The sequence below is a fragment of the Syngnathus scovelli genome, chromosome 4 (assembly GCF_024217435.2).
Source record: "Syngnathus scovelli strain Florida chromosome 4, RoL_Ssco_1.2, whole genome shotgun sequence".
Lineage (NCBI taxonomy): Eukaryota > Metazoa > Chordata > Actinopteri > Syngnathiformes > Syngnathidae > Syngnathus > Syngnathus scovelli.
Genome location: NC_090850.1, coordinates 13,324,499 through 13,346,356, shown reverse-complemented (window position 1 = coordinate 13,346,356; position 21,858 = coordinate 13,324,499). Strand labels below are relative to the sequence as shown.

Sequence of the window (21,858 nt, the reverse complement as noted above, 5' to 3'; positions counted from 1 at the left end):
AGGTAACGGCTAATCTGATATTGACAATCCTATTCTTTTAATAATGTAGCTGTTGTGACTGTCACTCAAATCTGAAAATAGTAATAATGTTGATTGAAAAGCAAGAGATGATTGCATTGGGGTATTGGAAAAACATGAACACGTCTCTATCCAGCCAGTTTTATATCATATATATATATATAATAACAACCATACAATTTCCATTTGTATGGACAATTTAGTTTTATGATTTTTTTGTGGGGGGCGGGTCATCTTAATGTGCAGTATTCATGGTTTTGAAATGAGGAAGCTGTTTGAAACACGGGCTTAACATGAGCTCAGATTCAAACCCAGAACCTCAGGACTGTGAGGCAGATGCGCCAACCTTGAAACCACACTCCTCCAGAAAAAACAAAACGGAAACTACTTATTGAATGATTTTTTCCCCCCAATTGTGCCACGTTATCAAAATGTTATTGAATATAACTGACTATTATTTTTTTTAATTTGTGCTTAGCCAGCCTGTGAGTAATTTTGTCACCTCTATCAAAATGCATTGAATTTACATAAATCCAATGATCAAACAAGCCTATAATACCTGCAGTAGCAATTGTATCCGCGGGAGGGCGACGACTGACCGAGACAAAAGTAAAGATGGATGTGGTTCTAATGGATGTGATTTCTTGTAGTAACACACATGACCTCGTCGGGACGCTGTAAACCGCGTCTTGAGACGGGCTAAACTCGACAGTTTTCGTCCCTCTTCCCTTACCGTATGCTGTCGACTTCTCGTTTGAAGTCTTTCAAAAATGAAAACTCCCACAAGGTAAGGCGCGTTTATCGGATTGTTTAGAATCACCCACTGCCACCTTTGTCATATTTTTAGATCACTATTTGTATAAATGTGTGTTTTGGGAGCACTGCAAAAGCGTCCATAGCAAGCATTTGTTCTGCTTCACAGTCGTTGCCATGACGACGTTTCCCAGCGAACGCACCCGTTAGGAAATCCGATCAAATTGTGTATTCTCTCTCGGCTGTTGTTAAAAGGTGAAAAATGTCTGCAAACTGTGCGATTAACGTTACTCTATGGAGTTTTACGTGTTTTCGCTCTGGTATATGAGGGGCTAGTCAGTTTGAATGATTTTTCATAAAAGCTCCAAGTTGTTGCTGCTGTGCGGTCAACTTGATCTAGAAATGTGCTGACTTCTCTGGCTTGTCATTGCAATGGAATTGGACTTGTTTCTGCCACTGCCCACATTTCTCCAGACGTCTGCCCGCGTTGCGTCCCAAAGGCTGAGGGCACAGATTGGCTTTAAACGGGATTAAACCAATGAGGAAAAAAAAAAATGAATTTGTTGGCCCTTATCTCCCAGCAACATGTGGAGGGCTCTGAGCAAATGGCACAAGTTGATCTTTCGCTTCCCTTTTGGCAAAGCGTGTTTTCATGCCAGATGACACTTAGCAAACAAGGCCACTAGAAACAGGGAATTCTTAGGGGGCGGGGGTCAGGGGGGTGATGTATATTCATTTTCTTAGCATTGTGGGCAAGTAGTGTCTAAAAGTCAAGTCAAAACACGAGTTAAGTTTTGACGATATAATTGCATCTAGACAAATCTTCAAAGAAAAGTCTTGAAACTGTTTATTCCCATTCCCAGTAAAGGTTTATCAATCTAAATCAAGATTTACATGTGTGCATGTAAAACAACCACAAAACATAAGGAAACAATACAGGGCAGCATAGATGAGCTAGCGAATGGTATCAGCGTTATATTATAAAATAATCATTTAAGCAACAGATATTTGAACACCCAGGGTGGAGAAACATCTAGACCAGGGGTGTCAAACTCTTTTTTCGTGGGCCGCATTGTAGTCATAGCTTCTTTCGGAGGGCCATTATGACTGTCAACCCAAATAAATGTATGAGCACCTCATATCATAGACAGTAAAAGCTACAAAACAAACTGACAAATAACTCATTTTCAAATCAGACGAGTAAAAACTGGTCAAATATTTAAAAAAAGAAGATATTATTAAAAGTGAAGACAATTTGCAATTCTAGTAATGACACACGAATTTGATGCACAATTTGTCTTCGCGGGCCACATAAAATGATGTGGCGGGCCGTATCTGGCCCCCGGGCTTTGGGTTTGACACCTGTGCTTTACCTTATATATGGTATAACGTTATAGACTCCTATTATTCCATGTTCTTTTTGTTGCAAAAAAATTGAAATCCATTGAATTTGCACCGTTGTATTGCATTGGAGCAATTTGACTGTGCTAGTGTACCTAATGAAGTGTCCACTACATTTTCCTCAGTGATGTGTTCTGCGCTTCGGCGTGACGTCCTCGCTGTATCAGATTTAGACGGCAAGCTTTGATAATCTGCCTGCATGATATTAGGTTTCACCTCATCACTTGGTGACGAAGATGAGTGCTATATTTGCATTCTAAACATGCAATTTCTTGCCTCATCAGGTAATGTAATTCCACGCTTCATTAGGACTGTGAAGTTTATCATTTGTCATCAAAGCCAAGCTGTCAATAAATGATTAAGTTCCACATTTGAAAAATGTAACTTTTGGTCTCTAGCAAAATTGATTGAGCTTACACGTTAATTGCAGTTAGGAAGAGAGACTTTGTTTGATGTTGCTGTATTTTAGTGGCTGCTTTTTTACAGCCAAAGTGCTGCTTGAGCCAAATGTGTTCAGCTATTAAAGAAAACAAACCTCCAGAGAGTCTGTGCAATAATTAAAGTGTTAGCTCAATAACGTGACTGAGATTGAAATGCAGTTGGTGTGGCCGGTACAAGACTGAAGTTTCATTTCCATATGCCAGATGGGATCAGAGATATGCCAGAGATTGATCAATTACATTGGATAGGAAAATTCTACTCACCAAATTTCAAATGCGTTTTTTTTATAATTAGACCAAGATGAAACATTTCAGAACTTTTCCCACCGTAATTCCTAAATATTTGACACTAACACTAAAGATTGACCATATTTTGAGGGTGTTGTTCACAATTTAATGGCGAGAAGAAATACTATTTGTGACCATTAAATATTCTAATTTTATTATATATTATTCATTCATTCATTCATTCATTCATTCATTCATTCATTCATTCATTCATTCATTCATTCATTCATTCATTCATTCATTCATTCATTCATTCATTCATTCGTTCATTCAAAGATATGCGTTCACTATGTACAGCCTAGCAATTATAACAACACTCACAAAATTAGTTAGAATAACGATAAGCATAGTTGATCAGGAAGGGAACTCAATCACGACTAACCTTTGTAAGGTTATGATCTATTTGTGCCACTATGTGCTTTGACCAAAATGTGGTAACCAAGCACAATGCTTTTTTTCAAGCCATTTAGAGTATAAATAAGCAGAGATTGCGCTCTGCCGGGATGATGGAGAAAGTATGGACTTGACTTGAATGAAGTATAGGTTCTAATTACTTCCTGCAGAAACTGGAGATGAGACGGAGCTCAGTCAAAGTCTGCTTGGCACAACACTGATGTTTGCTCTTCGCTTCTGTTTTTCCTGGAAGGGAACAAATATAATTACTGTAGTTTTTTCTTCTCTGTTACTTTTGGGTCAGTTTTGGCCAGGACGACTATCAACATTTATAACAAAGCATTGAAACTAACTTTAACACTCTTTTTAATCCAATAAAATCGGGTTGAGACACAACAGGCCCAGGAATGCTGCAAGCAAAAAAAGAAAAGTCGAATCAAAGCTTAAAAACCAAAAAAACACATGCAAAGGAAGACTGTTTCCATTGCAGCATTCCTGCATTTTCCGCGTTTGCCCCTGTCGGCCGCCATAGGACATGGTCCCTAGCCCCAAACAGTAGTGGAGGTTCATCATCAAGTGCTAAAATTTTACAAAAAAGAGATACCATCAAGCCTTGGTTTTTGACCACAATCTATTCCAGAAGGCGGTTTGAGAAGCGAATCGTTCGAATTCCGAATCTATTTTTCCCATTACAAATAATGGAAAAAAATGTAATCCGTTCCAAGACAAAAAAAACCCCCGCCTTTTTTAAAGCATTTTTTTCATCTGCGCATTTTTGTCCGATCCCGTTACTGCAGCGCACCGCCGAACGCGCAACCGTAGCGCGTCGCCGACCGCGCAACTGCACCACGCTGGTCGCATTATTGTGACAGCCGTCTCTGAAATTTAGAAAATATGTTTAAAGTCCTGATGTACTTTCCAAAATTTAAGTGGACCTAAGTGCGGAAGGAGCTTAATTTTGTCCGATCGCGCAACTGCAGCGCACCGCCGAACGCGCAACCGTAACGCGCTGCAGACCGCGCAACTGCACCGCGCTGGTTGCATTATTGTGACAGCCGTCGCTGAAATTCAGAAAATATTTTTAACGTCCTGATGTACTTTCCAAAATTTAAGTGGACCTCATTGCGCAGGGAGCTTAATTTGGTCCGATCGCGCAACAACAGCGCGCCGGGCGCTCACTGTCGGATTGCTTCAAGAGCGTCTTTTTGTTTTAGAATGGCTTTACTGCTCCCACTTGGTTTCTTTGGAGGCATGATTAGAGGTTAATACAATCTTCAAAGTAACAAAAATACAATAACAACGGAGTCATTCGGCATCCGGGCCGCGCAGTCGGGCTTTCTCAGGTCCTCCCGGCTCATCTCGCAGGTTCGACTTCCCAACTTCTTTCAATGCGGTAAATTCATTTGACTTAAAAATAAACAACAATGAAAACTTCTTTCAATGCGGGAAATTGATTTGACTTAAAAACAAATTAAATCCGTAATTCGAATGATCAATTATCGGATCATATACCTCGCACGCGTAACAATGCCAACGATGTGTTTACCTTTGTTTTAGTTTCATTTTGGAAAAAGGAATTTCCATTTAGTTATTCGTATACTTTTTTTTTTCAAGGGATGGGGTGAGGTGTATAATAAACGCCAGTCGAACTTTACCTGGTTAATGTGTGTTGAAGTCAGACGGCATGTTCGTTTTAGTCAGTCGCTGCACCGCCCTGATGTAGTATTTCATGAAGGGCAAAACGATCACAAAAGCAGTTTGTTGACGCAATCTGGTTATGACGTCATGCCCGTCTTTCTCTTGCGCTTTTTTTTAAAAATTCTTATTCATTTTGCTCGCATCTCATCTTTTCGTCAGAAGACAAGACAATTGCAGCACATTGCTTCCTCATGTTGATCACGGCTCTTTAAAGCCGACCCAAAGCTGCCTCTGCTCGGAAGGGAAGCGCCTTTCCCAGACCTGTTTTGGCTGGCCAAAAAATGTGAAACATGCCAACATTTTGGTGTTCTCCTGTTGGGGTTGTTGTTTTAGAGGAAAGTCGAGCTGGGATAAGACTGGTAGGTTGATTCGTCCTTGTAACAAATAATCTTTTTGTCACCTGATGGATGGGATTATTATTGTCGTTTGGATGCAGATGCTTTTGGATTAGAACACCATTCTATATATATTTTTTCTGATGGTGTCGTTTTAATCAGGAAATTCTGAATAGACAATTTACTCCCATTTGATGAGAATCTGGGTCTTAAAGAGCTTATGTCTGTAGTGACATCGGAAGTACCCAGAACCAGAACCTGCCTCTTTTTATCTTTCACCTCCCCTTGATACACTCATTACATACATCTACCTTCCACAAATAAGATATGATTGTGGTGATTGCAATTTCCAAAAGCTGTCACAATCATTTTGATGTGAAAATAGACAGGAGATAATGGAAAAGACAGGCCTGTTATTAGAGCCCTGTCAGGGCTAAAATGATGCACCAGAGTGAAGAGGTTAAAGACACAGCTTCCTTGTTAATAATTAATTGCTGTGCGTGTGGTGGATCCACTTCATTGCGCCCAGTCATCACTTGATAATTGCTTTACATTTAATTTGGCTACAGAGACTGTTTTTCAAGGTGGTTAAATTGCGCTTGAAGTTAATATGGGCTCAGACAGAGACAGCAGTTTGGTCATAGACGAGTGATTAAAAAATGACAAGCTACACTAAAGGTATTAAGTGTGAGATTGAGTCAGAGTTACTCATTTAATTAACATAGCTAACACAAGAATGTCGCTTGAGATGATAAAAAAAAAAACTGTAAAAGTAAACCTGCATAAGTTACATGCATACATAGGGGCGAACAGTTCCTTTGTTTTATAGCAGGTTAGTCAGCAAATTGGATAATAGGTAATCAAAAATGGTTTTGTCGACTTCAGAATTCATTCTATGCTTGCCATCATGAATGCATTTTCAATAAAATGTTTGTGTGTATTGGATTCTAAGAAGATGCTTAAAGCTGGTGTGTCCTGAGTTGTTTAACGCATCTAATTGTAAATACTATGAAGTAAATGATGGAATTCTGGACTTATTTCTTCTATGTTTTGGTCTGAAACACAAATATCTTCAGTATATAACAAAAACAATTGTCTTTTATGGAGGGACTCTATTTAATCAACCAATAGCTTAAAAACCAATCCCACTGATTTTTTCAGTTACGTTTGTAATTGCAACCAAGCAGTTATTATTGATCAATTATGACAAATATAACAACACTTTTTTTGTCTCTAGATGGCAGAAGCAGCATTTAGTGCCTTAGGAAAAAACACAGGGACCAAGGGCATCTCTGAGAGGGATGTGCCTCACATTCGTCTGATTGGTGATGGCGACGTGGAGGTAAAGTGGGAATTTTCTTTCTGAGTCACAGTCACGCACTTTTTACATCTGCAATACAGACCATATGTATCAAAAGTTCAGTAGCTCAAATACACAAAGCACTAGTGACTAGTCTTGCGTGCACACAGATAATGAGTGAGTTAATTAGACCTGAGATTGAAACCAAATGCAGAGGCAAACTCATCATTTGTCATTTGAATAGAAATTACTATATTCTGTAGTTCCACTGATTGAGGGGGGAGAAAACCAGTACGTTGTCAGCATCCTAAATTGAGACAACACACAACAGAATTCTGGTTAATGATTTATCCGAAGCACTGTAACGAACCTTAATTCCAAGACATAATCTCATTAAAAGTCCTTTGCTATCTTTGACCTGTTTGAGGTTAAACATTAGATATGTTGATGTATTTTCATCCCTAAAGGATATATACATATTTGGAAAGAAACTGGGCCACGGAAGTTATGGGGTGGTGTATGAGGCAACACATATTAGGACACAGACCAAGTGGGCCATCAAGACGGTTTGCAAGGCAGAGGTGAGTGTTTATAAATATGGGAGAAAAACAAGATCCCATTTTAATGTTACTGTGTTATTTTTGTTTGTTTTAGCCGGGAAGTACAAAGATCAAGATGCTGGAGCAAGAAATAAAAATACTCAAACAAGTGGACCATCCTCACATATTACGTCTGGTGGAGATCTACGAAACAGCTCAGGTAGGCCTTGCCGTCATTCACATTTATTATCGTGTACGGGCACGTTCAGGTACATTTACACTTTGGGTGCTGAGGTGTATCCATGCTTCTTCCCTAGATGACATATTTGATCACCGAGCTGTGTGTGGGAGGTGAGTTGAAGCAGGTGTTACACCAAAAACAGTTCTTTCCTGAGGAGGAGGCAAGACACATCATCGGCTGCTTAGCTGACGCCATCACCTACCTTCACAAAAAAAGTACCACCTTTCTCTTTGTTACTTTGAAAGCAGTGCGCCTCTTCTTAAGCGTTGATATAAAGCTTTGTGACACCCCAGTGCTTGGATTCTTAAAGACGAACAGCAAACAACAACCCACTTGAAAACAAACATTGCATTTAATTATATTTGGATGTGCCTCGAGACGAAATTGCTACCGGCTGGACGTGGGTTTGTCTGAACAGCAAATCCAACTGCGCTCTACAAATACTAACGATGTTGTATTCGAGTGTCAAGAGACTCCCTTTAGTTGAGTGTGGTCCCATTTGGTTTGTTGACCTCAATGGCCACTCACTGTTGTTAGGTCGTAGTGCTTTTATGTCAGCAGGGTACATTGCATGTAATAATAGGCTTTTTCCATTTGCAGATATTATGCATCGTGATTTGAAACTTGAGAACATTTTGGTGAAAAATTCTCTTGATGACTACAATGGCAAGCTTGACATTAAGGTAACAATTATTCCAAAACTTTACATCAGAGTTTCGGTCTCCTCCTGTGGCATTGGGGTGCACCCACCATTCCCACTATATTTAGCAATAACTACATCTCATTAGGACAGCCCCCCTCTGGTCTCAACACCTGAACGAAAGTAAAGTAGCAGCGACTTAAAACAAACTACCAGCTCAACTCAGCATGTTGTGTATTCATAACAAGCCAGCTTTGCAATATGTGCCGTGCAGGTTGAAAGGGAGCTTGGCTACATTACTTTTCTAAACAGATCCAATTTGGGAGACAAACTTGTTATCCGTGTGTACTTGAGTTGCATGCTCCGATTTGTGAACGTAACAAACACAGTAAATAAATGGCTTGAATTTTGATCTTTTTTGACGGCACATAGTATTTAAGTGATATGTATGTAAAGTTCTGAGGCTATGGGTCTCTGTTGTTGCTGCTGTTTAATGTTGCACCTTCTTGGACACCTCGTAGCTGAGGTATGATCAGTGATTTGGTTATTTATACCATTCCTCACTCATGGTTTTGACTTGAGTATATCTTGGTAGCTCGTGTGTATCAATTTTTGAATGACAGATCTTTTCAGGAGGATAAATCCCTAATCAATATTTCAGAGCAAGGTGTTTTTATTTTCTGTTATACACCATTGTTTTTTGGGGATGAAAACGTCTACCATCAAACTATGTGATATCCTAATTATCCAGAATCATTCTTATGCACCTTTACTTTTTGACTGTTTCCGTACCAGCAGTGGCACATTTCTGTGAGAAATTATGCAAGTTTGGCGGAGTACACAATGCAAGTTTCCTTTGGAACAATGAGATGATGTCATTTGCTTTTTTTTTTTCTCCAACCAGGTTGCAGACTTTGGATTATCAGTAAAAACCTTGGGTGTTGGAAGTGAAAGCATTCTGTCAGACGTTTGTGGGACACCCGTGTACATGGGTAGGTATGACAATTGTATCCCCTCATCGAGATGATGATCATGACGATAGCAAGGGTGGTATGAGCTGCGGTGTGTCGTCGGCTTTCTTTGATTCTCCCGCCGGTGGGCCTTTGCTGGAACTTAATTAGCTTGGGTGGCAAATGTGACATTGTCATTTTCACATGATTCCACGTTTCTAATTATAGCTCCTGAAATGATAAGCCAACGTGGTTACACACACTGGTGTGATATGTGGAGCGTAGGAGTCATTATGTATATTTTGTAAGTATACACTTCCTGTTATGCATACTCAAGCCAAATTTGGAATTAAGCCCTGGTAGACATCCATGCTGTGGCATCTTGATTTCTTTTCTCTCAACCCTTTTGTTTTCTGTTTAAGACATGCATGCACTCATGGCCGACAACAAGGTGTATAAAAAGGTGTATTTATGCTACAGGCAATGTTGCAATGGTGCAGTTGACTATAACGCCATGTGTGGATATCCAGTAGAATGGTGCTAAAGATGGGAACTTCTTACAACTTTTACTTTTTTCTTGTGTCATTTCCATGATCGAGATATCCGCTCAATTAATCAAAACAGTCTTCAATGCGCAAATTGTTTTGAGTATGAACAATCATGAGCTTAACTGTATCCACGCGTATAAACTATTCATGCACCCTGAGACTATCCATGAATCCATGAGCCTCATCTGTGTCCTCCAACAGGCTGTGTGGGGAGCCTCCATTTGTATCCAAATCAAAAGAAAACCGACTTAAGGAGATTAGAACAATAGGAGTCCAATTTTCTTCAGCCATCTGGGACACAGTCAGTGATGCAGGTGACATTTTATCGCAAATGTCATTTCCAAAATACCCACAAGCTAAATGTACAATACATTGGGCTTAAAATAAGAAGGAAACATTTGTGCCATTGACAAAAGACATGACAAATGCTCCGAATGACTTGACTTTGTCAACAGCAAAAACGGTAGTGACGTGCCTCCTGAAAGAAAACCCCGCTTACCGTATGTCAGCTAATCAGTTACGAGACAACCCGTGGGTTACAGTAAGAAACCCGCCTCTTGTCAATGCATTCCCAAAGCACCCAAGTGAATGAAACGAGGAGCGCTCACTGGGTGTTTTGTTTACAGGGTGACACCAACACGCCCGCAATGCCTCTCAATGCGCTGGAGATGATGCACAACTTCCATGAACAGGAGAAGAGTAAGACCTTTTAACTCTTAAATAAATCAAAAATATCCATTGCAAATCCTTTTCAAATTTGGGAATATTATTTGGAGATTATCGCCGGCTCTTTATGAAAAAAAATGAATAATGATTGAAATTACTTTGGAATAATTTTTTTATGTATCAAAACATTTTCTTTACATTACATTGTGAAGCATTTTTAAGAGGAAGCACCCTCCAAATATTTTAAGCAGCCAAACAAGGGATATGAACAAAGGGGTTAAATGTGCTGTTTGAAATAAGAGCCCAAGCTGTGCAACCTTATCAATGCAAAAATGAAGGAATCCAATAAATTGCACATTTCAGGAGAAGACTGTGCAAATAGACTGAGGAGGGGGGGTAAGAACAGAGTCAATAGTTTTGAAAAGTACATGTGGATTGTGCTGGTTAGCTTGTATAAGGGTTGACCAGACAGACGTTCTCTCTTCTGCTTCTGTTAAAATGTGATAAGAAACCTGGAGCTGTCTCTATTCCACATACGTTCAGCTTTGTGGCACTCGTGTTTAGCTGCATGATTTCTGTCTTTAACCAAGGCTCAGGTGTGACTTTTGACTGCACAATTTTTTAATGGAGCCACCAAATTCATGATAGTACGGCAGCACGAGTGGAACCAAGAGCTGAGTTCCTCTGTGTTTGAGGAAGGAATACGCACCCCATCGAAAGCCTCAGAGAACCGACCGGCAATGAAAGAATCAAAATCTCCCACTAAAAGCGTCAAAAATAGTCATTCAAACAGTTATTACTTCCATTAAAGCGTTGAAAACCGAAAATAAATTGAAAGCAATAGGAGGATCGCCACACACACACACACACACCATCTTGCCTCCAACAAATCAGCCAGCTTCAAGACCTTGTTCTGCTGCTGCCCATGACAGGTACACAGGAGCCAAACAAAACCCTGGACCCCTTCCTTGTTCCCAGGGCAGCTTCACCAGTGTCACCAGAGCGCCAAAGCAATGGCTTGAACCATGATGATCTCTGCGGCTTTTTCTGCTCACCCTCCACATCCAACAAACTGGTACTTGACACTCATTCACTAGACCCGAATATGCATTTCCTTACTGGCGATCTGTATGGCGCTCATGTAAACATTCTATTAAAAAAGGATTTGCGTTTCGGTCGGGAGTATACACATTTTACATTCTGATGATAAAGGACGCTGTGCTTAGCAGTTCCAATTCGTAAACATAATTTGTCACTTTCCCACTGGCGAAAAGTACATAACCAGATAAAGTTGAAGCTTCCTCTGAAAGTGGAAAAACTACACGAGAGAACAAACTTTATTCGGGTTCACTTAAAGCATATGTCTATTTGTCTCTACATAGGCGTATGCACTAAACTACCAAAACAAATTTCATACAAGAGTTTGTGCAGTGTAGAAGCTGGATGAATACGGTAAATGTTGAAAAAGAAACAACCTGGCACACGCACACACACACATTTCAACTATGACACCATGACAGCCAACTAAATCTTAAATCTTATATTTTAGTTTTTAATGTGGATTGTTTTTAATTTATGGTTGCCATCTTTTTTTGTTACCCTTTTTAGCCCAAAGAGACCAAAGAGGGCTGCGGCCATCAACAGGACAAGGAGAAAATGATTGCCGGGACACTTAAGCCCAGAACACCACACGTATGTTGTCACTTGTATTTTTCAGCTCCACTGTCATCTGCATTACTTAGGTGCAAAGATAGTCAAGCATGATCAGCTAGACTGGTCAAGGCCGTTTTCAAGCAACGGTCAGAATCAGTCTGCCGTGCTACATTGCATACATGTGTACCAAACACAGATTTTCTAACCTATTTTATTCATGCTGAGGTTTGTTTCTCCCCAACAATATAAAAGATCTCATTCAATTTTTTTAACCATGTTGCAGGAGGATTGAAGCAGTCCCCATGTTGCAGACTTTTGTTTTCACCACTAGATGGTGCCAAAATAGCCTTTCACCAATAAGCACTAAAGACAGGACCATGTTGCTGTTTTCTTCCCCTTTGAAATGAATATGATTGACAATTGTGTTACGTAATATGAATATGATTCCTGCAGCCTGGCGTGAAACCCCGCCCAAGTATACGTTCGCGCAAGTCTCAATGCAAGACAAACGTCAACTCACCGAAGAAAGCAGCCTCCCATGAAAACGGACAGAGATCTCCTCCATCTCCTTTAAAAGTATGACTGACTGTCAGGGACTGTCAAAACAAGACTAAAGGCACAGAGATGCCTCGCGGGACAAAGAAGGACCTCAAAAACTAGATTTAGTGTTTGATGAAGAAAAGATTTGAAAGAGATTTCCTATATTTTATAATAAGGTCTTAGCAGGGAAGTGAAAAAATAGTGCAATGTGACAGTAATGAGTAGAGACTGGTGATGACAGTGACAAATAAATAGTACTATGCACTCAGTGGACACTTTATTAAGTACACCTGCTCAAATTCTGCCTTTGTTGCAAAGATTAAAATGTTCTGTTTTGAAAATGTCACTTTAATGTTACTATTGTTGTTTGTACAGGACATTTGATCTCATACTAAGAGCTGTAAACATTTCAGGTGTACCTAATGATGTGGCCGGTGTGTGCACTTTATAACTCCTGGTATGAATCCAGAATCTCTGCTCTCCTGTCTTGATTTTGCCAAAGGACCTCGGTCTGTGGGACAGAGCAGATTGACTGCGCAAATGTTTACTTTTTCACCACCAGCTGTTGCCGGGCTGCCCGAACAATACAGGCTCTCTGAAGGTATTCAAACACACTTTGCACATAACAGAAAATATACATCAATGGTGGCATTTAAAATTCTTCACTATAAAGCAGCAAAGCCCATTTATTAGAATTGTGTTGATATTATGGAAGTAGGGAAATGATTACAAAATGAGTAGATATTAGTGTTAATGGCCGCTATATCCAACTCTGTCCCGGTCTCTGTTGTCATGTACATATTGAGGGACGTGATGATGGAGTTCTGCTCGTTGAGTTATTTTCACCATATAGTGTCTTTGAGACCTATTTCAGTCTGGTGGTTCAATGGCAGTGCTATACTGTACCACATTTTCAGCCCCTTTTTTTCCTCTCAAAGGAAGGCCACTCTCATTAGTTGAGGTCAAAGTTCGCCAGCGCTACCTCTTTCTATCTATAAACTTTAGAGCAAATTTTTGTGTAGCGGATACGATGTGCTTATCTCATGGTCGTGCCAAAATGTTGAACAATTTCACTTTTATTACATCTAAAGAAATAATAGTTTCCTAAGCTATATTTGCCCAGTTATTCAGATACTGAATGGAGATGATACCCCAACACTACAGTGGGCGATGAGGATTTTCCTTCTGACGCTGTGACCTCTCAATTTCAAATACAGCGACTGCTCCCACTCAGTGTCAAAACAGAAAGACTGTCACACAGGCTGGTTCTGCTCTGTGTGAATGCAGAGGATTGGGACCGGAGGGCACCACGACTCTAATCTTGTTTGGAGGCCATTGAATGCAGCCGTAGCTACTTTGAGGGCGCTTCCATTCAAGCACAGTTTTTTCACACCGTAGAGAGAATAATCCCTCGCATAGATACAACATTAAAGTAGCCAAGCAGAACACACAGAGGCTGAATTTCAAATCCGCCCATTTGCATCTTGAAAGTGAATGAGTGCCAGCAACGGGGCCTTTTTTTTTTCCCTTGTTCAAAAACAAGCTGCTTGTCGTCTTTTCTTCCACCTATTTGTTTGTATTGCGCACAAGAAATGACTAAAACTTTCGTCAAAGTTCAACTGTCTTTTTCTCCCCACTGTTTTGAGGAAGCAAACCATAAAATATTAGGATAAGATTGTACTGCAATTGTGATTTAAACACATCTAAGCTGTGATTGTTTTAAGATGCTGAATTTCCCTGGAGATGTTGCTTAAGTATACTACCTTTTTTTTTTTACATTGTTTAATTAGAAATTGCTCGTCAAAACTGTGATGCTGTGCATTGTCTCACAAATGATAAGCCTTTCGGGTCTTCAAACGAAATAAATGACTGAGATATGCAGTAGCTGCCGTTGACTTATTACAACAGCCAATCGCATTGAAATTCAGTAATAAAAGTGATTATGCCACTTTGAGCGCAGTGTAAAACGCTACTGCACAATGAAATGCACGTTATCTACATATTGAGTGATATATAATCCAACAATTGTACTTTTTAAAGTTTACAGTGGCTATAAAATGTCTATTCATCCTAGTTTGAATGCCAGGTTATTGTAATATAAAAAATTAGACTGATATAAATCATTTTAATTTTTTTTTTTACCGATTTTAAAGGCGAACTCAAGTCAGAAATGTTCTTTACAATAATGCGTTTGACGGTAATCACATCTCACCTGTATTCTGAGTTTGCTCAGGTGAGCCCTATAGGAACCGTGATCTTGTATTTATGCAAAATGGCCCAAGAGGGATGAAAACGGCTGAATTTTGCTGCTTCTTTCATATTCCACAAGCGCAATATTAATCAGATTGCCGTGTTTAAACTAGTGGGGCTGCACAGAACATAATATTGTAAAAAGTTTTCACTTGACTTCCCTTTTAAAGTTTACGTTTTATAACATCAGCATATTGTTTTCTTTTTGACATGCTAACAAAAAATCTAATTTTGAGATGATGTCGAGGGAATCTGGAAGAATCTGCACCTTTGAAGGTGGGTCCAGATATATACTGGTACGTACAAATTGTATTTTGTAAAAATGTTGGCTTTCAGTGACTTGAGGCTATGGTGGCTAGTTTAGGGGTGTGAATTTTGGCTAAAGCAAGGAAGCGAAGGAAATTCGCCGGGATGGAACGAGATGCGACCATGTGCCCCTTCCCCCAAATGCTTCCACCCTGACAGATGGAAGTGTGGGTGGGTGGGTGTCTTGATGGGCTGCAGGGATTAAAACACTGTGGGCCCCATTTGAGACCCTGAAGACTGTCACTCCTGCCAAGGTGGTGTGTGTGTTTGTGTGTGTTTGCATGTGTGCACGTGTAGTGAGTGCAGGCGCGTTAATGTCAAAAGAAGCAAGGATGCTTCCCGTCCCTTGAACCCCCCTCTGCTCCATCCTCCTCTTTCCAATGAGTAAAGTGAGGGGTGGGGAGGGGATGAGCTCAGTAACCTTAATTGAGCTCCTTTTAATTAATCAGCTCATCTGCAGAGGCCCGATACCTGCAGCGGACCCCCAACCCCCTCGTACTCTGGCTTTATTATGCCCCCATTCATCCCCCCTCCCTCCACTTCCCCAAACACAACATCCCCACGCTGCTGCTGTGACATTGCGGTAATGAGGTAACACAACTACAATGTCATGGAAGTGTTGTGGCCACGTTATCTGTGTGAGCTCATCACACATGCTGATGATCCTGATCCCCTTCCATGTTTGTGTTGCCTTCGGAGCGGAGACAAACGCACTGTGCATCGTCTGCAAATAATTAACGGATGTAACTAAGAATTTTTATTTAAAGGCGACTCGTGGTGATGGAAGAACTGACTGAGTGGTCACAAAGAACTGGATGTTTTCATCAGCGTTACTCAGTATAGATGATTATCAATTCATACGACGAAGAGCAAAAAGGTTTTCTCAGAAATTTAAGATATATTGATGCAGTAGACTAGCACTGAACAAGCAAATTGTCAGGAGCTTGGGGCGCACTGGCTCTGTTTGCCAAAACGCCCATGAATTTGAGAGTTCATTTTATACACCAGATTTTTTACACCAAATTTGAATTGTTAACACCAGCATTTTCTCTGTGGTGTCTCACATTTACATGGCATTCATTTTTGCTTTACAGGGACTTTAATGACTAAAATCCAGCAAAGAAAGTGAAAGGTTCTTGACTATGGTTGGATGGTGTGCTAATTTGCAGTGATATCTAATCCCACGTTGCTTCACATAAAAGCATTCTACATTCTATTTTAATGGCCGGATGGTTGTTTTCCAAGCAATTTTCTGCCAGAGTACATTTTTAATTTATTCATATTTAATTTATTGGTCTCTGCATAGCCACTCTGTAAAAAGCAATCATCATCAGCATGTATGGGCCTCATGAAGCCACAGCACTCCCTGCCAAGCAACCTATGTATGAGGATAAGCTCTCCTCAGCCTCTACTGTGCGCATTCGCTCAGGCAGGTAGGAGGCTATCTCCTCCAAGGCGACTGTTCACTTCTCATAAACAGCCTTTTAATCATCGAGAAAAATGGCGGCAAATGAAAAATGTGGCCGGCCTTGAATGGTACAAAACATTTCAATTTCTTCAGACGGCGACTGCCCTCGCCGCCGTCAGCAGCCGGGGGCAGTGCCCTCGCCTCAGCGCCTCCCGCGCACCGTCTCCCTTTCTCTGCGCGGGTACTTCCTGCCCTCAAACGCCTCTGCACTCCAATTGGTTTTGTAGAGCTTGGGCAGTCATTTAGTGTTGTGCGACTGCAGTACTTAGCACCTGACTCCCCATACACACAAATATCTATCGACCCCTCTGACACACCTTGCGGAGGGATCCACGCAACCTAACACACGGAAATCATTTCAATTAATTACCACTCCCCTTTGACAAGGGGAGGGGGGAGGATGAGGGAAACAAAGGAGAGCCGACAACAGAAGCATTTCTCTGGTGTAATGTGCGCCATGTGTAATGAGCAGCAGAAAGGTCATTTGACACATTTCTGCCAGAATGAATTCATTTATTCCGAGCACTTAATTCTGCAGTCACCTCATTGGTGCACGGCTTGGCAGCGCACCGAGTGGGTGCATTACCACAAGTGGAGGCTTAGTTTCCTCCCAACTGAAAGTGCTGACCACAGGTCTGTGGGAATGCCAGAAGAGCAGAGAGATAGTGAAATGAAGTGTGGGGGATCCAATCACCCCGTCTCTCATATCCAAATCACCTCCATCACCTTCAGCATAATTGGAGCGTTCATTACAGTTCAGTATAAAATGCAGGTTGCCATTAGGCGGGTAATTTAAAAGTAGACTTGTGGAGAATGAGAGACTTCAGGGTTCACGATACGGGGTCACAGTCAAGTAAATAATGGGAATTGGACCCATGAGGCTCGGAAAAGCACAAAGGCTGGTGTCGTGCACCAAATGCAACTTTCTGTCGAGGAAGGGCAGAAATTCAATCATCGGACAGAAAATAAAATGGCCCCTGTGCCCTCTCAACATTGCAATAATTACAAGGGGGCTGCAATTTACTCAGAGCTGATGAATTTAGGAACGCTTGTGTGAGGAGTGGAAGCGTTCTTAAAGGGGCTTGTAAATGCTGCACCTGCTGAGGCCAAATGCTCACAAGCAATATATAACCTCATTTAACAATCACGCCTAAACTAGCTATCTTTTTGTCACCTTTGCTAACAGTAATAGAGGAGGACTTCCAACTCTCATGTGTCATGTCATGTTGATGTCTCACCATTGAGTTTTTTTTTTTTTCTTTTCCCCCATTCTCAGTTCTTAAGTAGAGAAACAATGCATGGTTCAAAGCATTCCTATTTACCACGTTTATGTTTAAAAACTGAGTTTTTATTTACGCTTTGGATTTCATTTTTTTTTTTTTTTTACTTCACAACTATTATAGAACAATGTGCCCACAGTGCGTGCGGTAGCGCCTGCAGTCAGTGCTGATCACGTAATTTAAAATTCTCTTTGAGAAACTTAAACTCTATCCCTACTAATCTTTGTGTTTATATGCTTGCAAAGCTCCAACTAATGACTGTGTTTCTTTGTGGCTAAAATGCATCTACATTAAATATGAATAAACACATGATGAAACAATTGTCCAATGGTCTTCAGAGTAGCTGCTATATGGAGGCCTAAAACTGTAATAATAACAAAAACAAAGCACAATAATGAGCTCCCACACTGCAACAAAGGGTAATTATGAGTTTTGAATGGGGAAAAGCCTCATGCAGCTCACACGGAAACTTCATGATTTATAGAATAAGACGACAATGAAAAGTATGCTTACTGATGTCCAGAGGAACGTGTTAGTGTGACATACGGCGTGCTCTCACACAGCAGAGGGCTGTACTTTCTCTCAACCCTTTTACCACTCAGGAGGCAGATTGGAGTTCTCACTCTCAGCTATACTCGGCATTATTGTCCATTATCACACCGTGGTCCATGTGTAAAGTGACAGTGGTGCTCTGATGGAGAGGCGACAGGGGGACCTGGACTGCAATAACATATTATTAGCTTTTTTCACAGCTCCACTGGGCTGGATTTACACTGGATATCCAGAGCCCTCAGAGGGCAGCCTGCTGCCACCGCAGTGTCCACCAGCAGAGCAACAGCCATAGATATCCAGATGTGCGTGCACCAAATAGCCTTGCACCCCTGCAAAGTACACAGCAGGGATGTGACTATACAGTCCCTGGCCATTTCATTAGCTGGATTCGCTTTCACAAGCTAATTAGATGGGATAAAAAAAGCTGTGTCAAAAATTCAACCATAACAATGAGAACTAGCAAGGAGTCGAGGAGGAATGATTGTGGTCTGGATGTCAATGCAACGTCCTAAATATAAGTGAACAATGTGAAAGGCCAAAAATCATTAAATAAAACTGCACGGGGTTCCACATGGGTCAACCCCGTGTCTTTATCCTATAGATCAACAATGTTGACTCCCCGAACGTGCTTCATTCACAAAGATTGGTTTACGGGCGATACGAATCTGTTCTTGGCTCATGGGCGCCCATTTGAACTTGAAAGACTTCTTAATCAAGAACTTCTTGAAAATGCTTTAAATCTATCCTTTAATGCTAGAAAAACAAATTACAGTGGTGCCTTGAGATACCAATGACCAGACTCACATATTTTTCAAGCACCAAGATGTTTTTTTTTTAATACTTGCAAATAAAAACTCGAGATTCGCGCAGTGCATAGTGACAGTGGATGCAGCTCAACTCCACTTTACTGTCAAACTTAATATTAAACAAAAAGAAATACACATAGTCTGATTCAAACAATTACGTGGCTTTGTTTATAAAAGTCAGCTCAGCTTAAAGCTAAAAAAACAATGCAAAATGCCATAGCCAAGCTAATGAGTAACATTGGTGTCTCAGTGTTAGAAACCTTTCAACTATGGATATTTGAACACAAATGATGGCGGAACAGACATTATAACACAATCATATATTCTTTATTCTTTGTGGAAAAATGAAAACTGGTTTAGTTACTTTTATATATATATAACATCTGACATTAGTGCCTAAAAATACCCAATAATGTGGCCAGTTACTGAGCACATATGCACTCAGTGTTGGTCACGGTCACACGATTGAACATTAAAATTCCACATGAGATTTGAGCAAGGTACATCTGCGCTTAGCTGCTTAATTCAACATGTTCCTGTCCTTGGTAATGTTAACAGGCTCCCTGATGACTGATGTCTCCCGTCCCAACCCTGTTTATAAAACAGTCAGAACTTCGTTAAGGGACAATAACATCAGCCGGCCTCAATTATGGTGACATTTTGCTGACATGCAGATTGGCCTTGCCTACCATCTTTTTTATGTAAAATACTGATGCGGTTGTATTGAACGTTTTGGATGAACTTTGGGAAAATCAATGGTATTGATGAATCATAGATCATACAAGTCAACAAGACTGACACCAGAGGAGATAATTCCTTTCACGCAGAAAGTCAATGTTAAAATGTAATCATAATAAGACAAAGTGAGTTATGTGTAATCAATAGCGCAATTATGATAGTAAGAGGGCGTCATCCTTTCAATGCAGACATGAATGCACTCAAATGCTGCATAATGTTTATTATGTGCACGAGATGTGCACGAGACCCGATGACATTCATTTAAAACAAGTTATTGTGGATGAAGATGCCTTGGTTTCTGTTAATAAAAATAAATATATATGTAATATTTATATTGACATTAATGCGCTGTTGTAAAACAAATTAATCCTAAGAGTCACCAGCTACTTGGTACTTGAGAAGTTTTTCCACTGAATCCTACTGTCACTCAAGTACTAATTTGGAGACAATTTTTTAATTTTGCTTGCGTCATCATTCTAAAGCAACCATATACTACTTGAGTGCAAATTTTTGCTACTTTCTCCCCACCTCTGGCTCCCACACATTGGCTTTTGTCAATCAGCCCCAATGCCTACAGAGTAAAGAGCCAGCCCTTTCATTTAGCAAGGTGTTACAATATAAAATGTCTTTCCAGGCAGTCGACATATGGGTCAGCGCAAATCAGATGGCGGGGCTTTCTGGTGTCTGGCAGTCGACACTTTCAAATGTTAATGGATGGGGGGCGAACAAAGTTGAAGTGGGTCTGAAAATGCTAATTGTCCCTAATTCATGTAAATAGGTTTCATAATGGAAGAATCAAGCATTCTAAATATGCAATTTGAGGCAATCAGTCCTTTGATTTGGTTGGGCTGCACAGGTGTAGTGGATTGAAATTCATCTTTCACGCAGTGCACCTCATTTGTCATTTTGTTCAGGCATGGGTGACGGCCACTGGAAAGGTCCTCCTGCTCTGATACGGACTGATGTTGGGGGTGGGAGGCGTATGGGGTGGGGGGCTGCAAAACCATCAGTGTTGCTGATTGTATTAAAAAAGTAATTAAATCAGGCCCCAATCCCTCTTACATATAATTCAAGAGATCATAATGCATAGTGATCAATAGTAACAAATAACCGATAATAAAAAAAAGTGAAGTGATGCAACATTTTCTGCCATTTGATGAACGGGAGGATCAAATACACAAATACAAACTGAAATTATTTACAAGGCGCATGGAGCAGATGCAACCAATGAACTCACCACTTGGTAAATAGCCAACCCGAGTTGAAGTCAGAGCTCCTCACATCACACACTAGGCCACACCATCACTGACTTATTTTGTTGACCCCAAAAATACATTTAACAAGAAGTATGTAGCCTTGGCAGAGGCCTGTGCTTTGAGTGCTATTCCAGTTCCAATTGTAACAAAAGGAATTCTCACACATCTCCTGCATTGTATCTCGTTATATCATAGATACAGTATGTGCTGCCAGTGCATGTATTTTCCAATCATTACGGCGACATAGTATCATCATTAAAAAGATGAGTCTCGCAGAACCCTCCTCTGTGTCACATGAGGAGCAGCCAAGCAGACAGTTCTGACCACTATTATTGTGATCATCTCAAAGAGAGAATAAAGCAGGAGGTCATGTTTCAGCATGTACTGTAATAACATGGTGCAGCAGCAGCACCACAGGCTGCGGATAGTGTGCTTTTGAGGTGTAAATACGCTCTGCAGAGGAAAGGAGGTAGTCCTGCTTAATGAAGCAGACAAGAAAAACCTTGTTTAAAAGGACAAATCAGATCAGACGATTTCAAACCCATTAGCTGCTACTCACAGGGAATGATAATAACGATAAAGGATGGTCAGGCCTTTTGATTTGGGAGTAGCAAACTCTGTTGTCTTGGGGAAAAAATCTTTTCCTGGAGGAGAATCAAAGAGCAGTTCATTTTCACACTGACCTTCAGGGCTCCAAGCGGCCAGACAAGGGCACAAACAGATTGAGAATTAATTGGTGCAATTAACATTTTGTGATTATAAGGACTGCAGATCAATATCCTATGCAAATGGCACTATT

General features: G+C 40.6%; 1 protein-coding gene across 7 annotated transcripts; it reads left to right on the top strand.

The window, feature by feature from the left end:
• The first annotated feature begins 625 nt into the window (after positions 1-625).
• stk33 (serine/threonine kinase 33) lies at positions 626-14,287 on the top strand. Of its 7 annotated transcripts, none has more exons than XR_007480554.2 (16): positions 5,116-5,350; positions 6,564-6,668; positions 7,094-7,207; positions 7,281-7,385; positions 7,483-7,621; positions 8,007-8,089; positions 8,951-9,038; positions 9,225-9,300; positions 9,746-9,858; positions 10,000-10,085; positions 10,171-10,243; positions 11,143-11,285; positions 11,819-11,902; positions 12,317-12,439; positions 12,906-13,004; positions 13,621-14,287. XR_007480554.2 is itself a non-coding variant. In XM_049717356.2 (15 exons), the coding sequence occupies exons 1-15, from the start codon at positions 755-757 to the stop codon at positions 12,933-12,935; spliced, it is 1,413 nt and encodes a 470-aa protein (XP_049573313.1). In that variant the 5' UTR covers positions 626-754; the 3' UTR covers positions 12,936-14,287. The 7 variants fall into 7 exon arrangements, 4 of the variants coding, with proteins under 4 accessions (XP_049573313.1, XP_049573312.1, XP_049573314.1 ...); XR_007480553.2 differs by having other exon boundaries at positions 13,527-14,287; XM_049717356.2 differs by lacking the exon at positions 5,116-5,350 and adding an exon at positions 626-805 and having other exon boundaries at positions 12,906-14,287.
• Positions 14,288-21,858: the final 7,571 nt, after the last annotated feature.